Source organism: Nicotiana attenuata, unplaced genomic scaffold, assembly GCF_001879085.1.
Source record: "Nicotiana attenuata strain UT unplaced genomic scaffold, NIATTr2, whole genome shotgun sequence".
Taxonomy (NCBI): domain Eukaryota; kingdom Viridiplantae; phylum Streptophyta; class Magnoliopsida; order Solanales; family Solanaceae; genus Nicotiana; species Nicotiana attenuata.
In genome coordinates, this window is record NW_017670532.1 from 372516 (window position 1) to 377583 (window position 5068).

The 5068-nt window shown below is 41.1% G+C and overlaps 1 protein-coding gene across 1 annotated transcript; it reads left to right on the plus strand.

Moving 5' to 3' along the window:
• The first annotated feature begins 4397 nt into the window (after positions 1-4397).
• LOC109240629 lies at positions 4398-4736 on the plus strand. Its single transcript, XM_019407297.1, has one exon. The coding sequence runs from the start codon at positions 4398-4400 to the stop codon at positions 4734-4736; it is 339 nt and encodes a 112-aa protein (XP_019262842.1).
• Positions 4737-5068: the final 332 nt, after the last annotated feature.

A 5068-nucleotide genomic window follows, 5' to 3' on the forward strand; every position in this document is an offset into this window, starting at 1 on the left:
CAGTAGAAAGAAAATATAACACAATACTCTGAAGGAGACTCTGCTGGCTGCAGATCGTCTCGAGAAGTGCAACTCACCTAAGTCCCCGTATCAACCGTGCCGCCGCGCCAAACTAGGACACTAAACGTACATGTTCCTGTGCAATAAAAATACACAACAAGTGTAGCATGAGTACAAAAACAATAATAATAGAGACGAGAGGTCGACTTCGACACTTACTACCAATAACAATATACCAATAATATAGCAAATCAAGGATTTTTATAAAATGGTGGTAACTCAATGGCATGAAGCAAGTAATCAATTCTTTTATTAATAGGAAACTTCCAAATTCATTTTTTTTCATCATTTATGCATTTATCTCAAGCCAGGGAGGTAATATCATCATTTACAAAGCAAGTCAAGCAAATACAAGCATGCGCAAATCATACCAAGGTCGTACGACTCGATCCAATAATATTTAAACTGTGCACTGCCAGAGGGTCGAATGACGCGAGCCATAGATGTATCTATTCAATCTACCGAGGCGTTCGGCCCATTCCATAATTGATAAACACATTCAAACAGTCAAATCAAGAATTCATCAAGGAGCAATTATTCAGGAAAAGGCAAGTTTCTCTTTTAAAAGTCAAGAAATAATATCTAGCCTTTTAGAAATTCATTTACACGTTCGATATGTTTTAAGCATTTTTAAATTTGTCGACAAGGTTGAAAATATTACAAGTAAAGCATGCTTTTGGGCCCTAAACTACCCGGACTTAAGCATAATAGTAGCTACGCATGGACTCTCGTCACCTCGTGCGTACGTAGACCCCACAAATAGGAGCACATAACCAGTTAACTCACCTATGGGGACAATTCCCTCTTACAAGGTTAGAAAGGAGACTCACCTCGCTCCGAAATTCCATAACCGGCATTCCACGCCCTTTCGAAGACTCAAATCGATGCACAATGCTCCACAACTAGCCAATAAATATGCAAATTCATTAATCTATGTTCAATTACTCATAATAATCCAATTTATAACAATTCCTAACCCCGATAGAAAAGTTAACAAAATCGCCCTCGGGCCCACATTCCCGGATTTTGAAATTTTGGAAGATAAAGTTTACGCACAACCTCACGAACTCAAATATATAATTTACTCTCAATTTCATGTCCAAATCGTGGTCAAAATCCAAGAATACTAAATTTCTAGGTTTTTCTTCAAAACCCCAATTTTCACTAATTTCCCATGATTTTCCATGTTAAAATCTAGATATATTCCAAGTAATTAACTTGCAATAGGTGGGAATCATATACCTTGACATGGATGATGAAAATGGAGCTCCAAAATCGCTCCTAGGTCGGATCCCATGGAGGAAATGAGATGAAATGAGCCAAACCCATTTCTTTACACTTATACACTGCCCAGACGACTCTTCTTCGCGTTCGCGAAGAAGAAAATTCTCAAAAACCATCTTTCAAACTCTTCTCAGACAGCCTCTAGCATAATAGCCATAACTATTTGTACACAAATCCAAATGCTAAATAATTTATCTTTCTGAAAACTAGACACAAAGAGTTATAACTTTTATTTATTGATCATCTCCAAATTTCTTGTAGATTGTGAGATATGAGCCTCCGAAGTAAGACCTACGCAACAGAAATTCTTCTTCTTCGCGAACGTGAAGAACAAAATCCCAGAAGCCAAATCATTCTTCGCGAACGCGAGAGGACTCTCGCAGACGCGAAGAACAACACCAGACACCAGCACCAGCCATTGTAAAACAGCTCGAAATGATCCGAAACCACCCTGAAACATATCCGAGGCCCCCGGGGCCCCGTCCAAACATACCAACAAGTCCCATAACATAACACGGACCTGCGCGAGGCCTCAAATCACATCAAACAACGCTAAAACCATGAATCGCACTCCAATCCAAGCTTAATGAACTTTAGAATTTCAAACTTCTATATTCGATGCCGAAACCTATCAAATCACATCCGATTGACCTCAAATTTTGTACACAAGTCATATTCGACATTACAGACCTACTCCAACTTCCGGAATCGGAATCCGACCCCGATATCAAAAAGTCCACTTCCGGTCAAACTCCTCAAAACCTTCAAATTTCTATCTTTAGCCAAATGACTCCCAAAATGACCCGCGGACCTCCAAATTCACTTCCGATCGCGCTCCCAATACCAGAATCACCATACGGAGCTATTCCCAGACTCAGAATCCCGAACGGACATCGATAACACTGAAATGCACTTCAACCCAAACTTATAAAATTATTTCAAAAATGCCACCTTCCACAATAGGTGCCGAAACATTCCCGGGTCTTCCAAAACCTGATTCGGACATTCGCCCAAGTCTGAAATCATCATACGAACCTGTTGGAACCTTCGAATCCCGATTCCGAGGTTGTTTACTCAAAAATCCAATCTTAGTGAACTCTTCCAACTTAAAGCTTTCAAAATGGGAATTCTCTTTCCAAATCAACTCCGAATTTCACGGAATTCAATTCCAACCACGCGTACAAGTCATAATACCTGAAGTGAAGTTGCACATGGCCTCAAATTGCTGAAGGACGCGCTAGAGCTCAAAACGATCGGTCGGGTCGTTACAATGATAGCCAAGACACAGATTGATTACCTTCTCCTTAAGAGAGGTGATAGGGGCCTTTGTACTAATTTCAAGGTTATCCGGAGTGAGTGTATTTCGATGCAACATAGGCTATTAGTAATCGACTTGGAGGTCAATAGAAAAATGAAGAAGAGAGCGGTGCACGGCCAACCTAAGATCACGTAAGGAGCCTTGACTAAGGAAAAAGCTCAAGAGTTGGGGGGAGAAGTTGTTGGCTTTAGGGGCCTGGAGGAGTAGTGGGGACGCGCGTAGTATGTGGACCACGACAATAAACTGCATCAGGGAAGTTGCTAGAGAGGTGTTAGGGGTCACAAAAGGATACTCGGGAGGTCACAAAGGAGACTAGTGGTAGAACTTGGAGGTCCAAGAAAAAGTAAAAGCCAATAAAACCTCATATCTAAAGCTAGTTGGGAGCTCAAACGAGAAAAAGAAGAGGACGAATATGGAGTGTTATAAGCAGGCAAGGAAAGAGGCAAAATTAGTGGTCACGGCAGCTAAGACTACAATATTTGAACGATCGTATGAGGACCTTGGGGGCAAAGGAGGTGACAGAAAGTTGTACATGTTAGCTAAGATTAGGGAGAGGAAGCCTTGGAACCTGGAGTGAGATGCATCAAAGATGAGGATGGTGAGGTATTGGTGGAAGAGGCGTGTATCAGACATAATTGGAAGACGTACTTCCGTAAACTCTTGAACGAGGAAGGGGACAAGAATATCATGCTTGGTGAGTTGGAGAACTCAGAGAGTTAGAGCGATTTTGTATTTTGTAGGCATATTAAGATTGGGATGTTGAGGGGACAATGCGAAAGATGAGCAAGGATAAAGTGACTGGGAGTGACAAGATCCCGGTAGAATTCTGGAAGGATGTGGGTCGTACAGGCTTGGAGTGGCTTACTAATTTGTTTAATGTCATTTTGAGGACGAAGAAGATGCCCGCAGATTGACGGTGGAGTTAGATGATCTTGTTATACAAAAACAAAGGTGATATCTAGAATTACAAAAACTATAGGGGTATCAAGCTGCTGAGCTATGCTATGAAAATTTGAGAGAGGGTGGTAGAGATGAGGATAAGAAGAAGTTTGTCTATTTCCAAGAACCAGTTCAAATTTATACCGGAACGAGCCATTCACCTTGTAAGGAGATTGTTAGAGAAGTGTGTCTATTTCCGAGAACCAGTTCGAGTTTATACCGGAACAAGCCATTCACCTTGTAAGGAGATTGTTGGAGCAATATAGGAAGAGAAACAATGACTTGCATATGGTAACCTAGAGAAACCTTATGACAAAGTCCCGAGGAAGGTTCTATGAAGATATTTTGAGGTTAGCGGTGTTCCGGTAGCGTACATTAGGGTGATGAAGAACATGTATGAGAGAGCTAAGACTTGGGTGAGGACTGGGGGAGGAAACTTGAAATATTTTCTAGTGGAGTTGGGATTACATTAGGAATCGACTCTTAGACCATTTTTTTTCTCTGGCATTAGATGTGTTGACACGACACATACAAGAGGAGGTGCCATAGTATATGCTATTTGCCGATAACATAGTATTGATTTAAGAGACGTGAGGAGAAGTTAACGCTAGGTTGTAAGATTGGAGACATGCATTGAAGTTTAAAGGTTTCAAGTTGAGTAGGTCAAAAACCGAGTACTTGGAGTGCAAGTTCAGTTGATCGGATGCTTGAAGCAGAAGTGGAAGTGAAGATTGATACTTAAGTCATCCCCAAAAGAGATAGTTTCAAATATCTTGAGTCTATAATCCAAGGCAATATGGAGATTGACGAGGATATTACTCATCATATTGGAGCGGGATGGATGAAATGGAGATTCGCTTTTGGGATCTTGTGTGATAAGAATATGCCACCAAGATTTAAGGGCAAGTTCTACAGAGTGGTGGTTAGACCAACTATATTGTATTGGGCTGAGTATTGGCCCGTCAAAAAGTCCTATGTCCAAAAGATAAAAGCAGCTAAAATGAGGATGTTGAAATGGATATGTGTGCATACCAGAAAAGACAAGATTAGGAATGAAGTTATAAGGGACAAGGTGGGAGTGGCCTTTGTGGAGGACGAGTTGAAAAAATCGAGGCTGAGATGGTTCGGCATGTGAAGAGGAGAGACATAGATATCCCGGTCAGGAGGTGTAAGATATTGACTATGGCGGGTTTGAGGAAGGTTAGGGGTAGGCCAAAGAAGTAATGGAGAGATGTCATTAGGCAAGATATATCATTGTTTTAGCTTACCGAGGACATAACCCACGATTGGAAGGTGTGGAGGTCAAGGATTAGGGTTGAAGGCTGACAGGTAGCCGTGTGTTTCTCCTAGGCGTACCAGTAGTACTAGTACTATTCTTGTATTTTATTATTCCTGGTTCTCTATTATTACGTGTTGTGTCATTCGCTTTCGTTACCCTATTACATTATTGTTACAATTTTTTGTTGC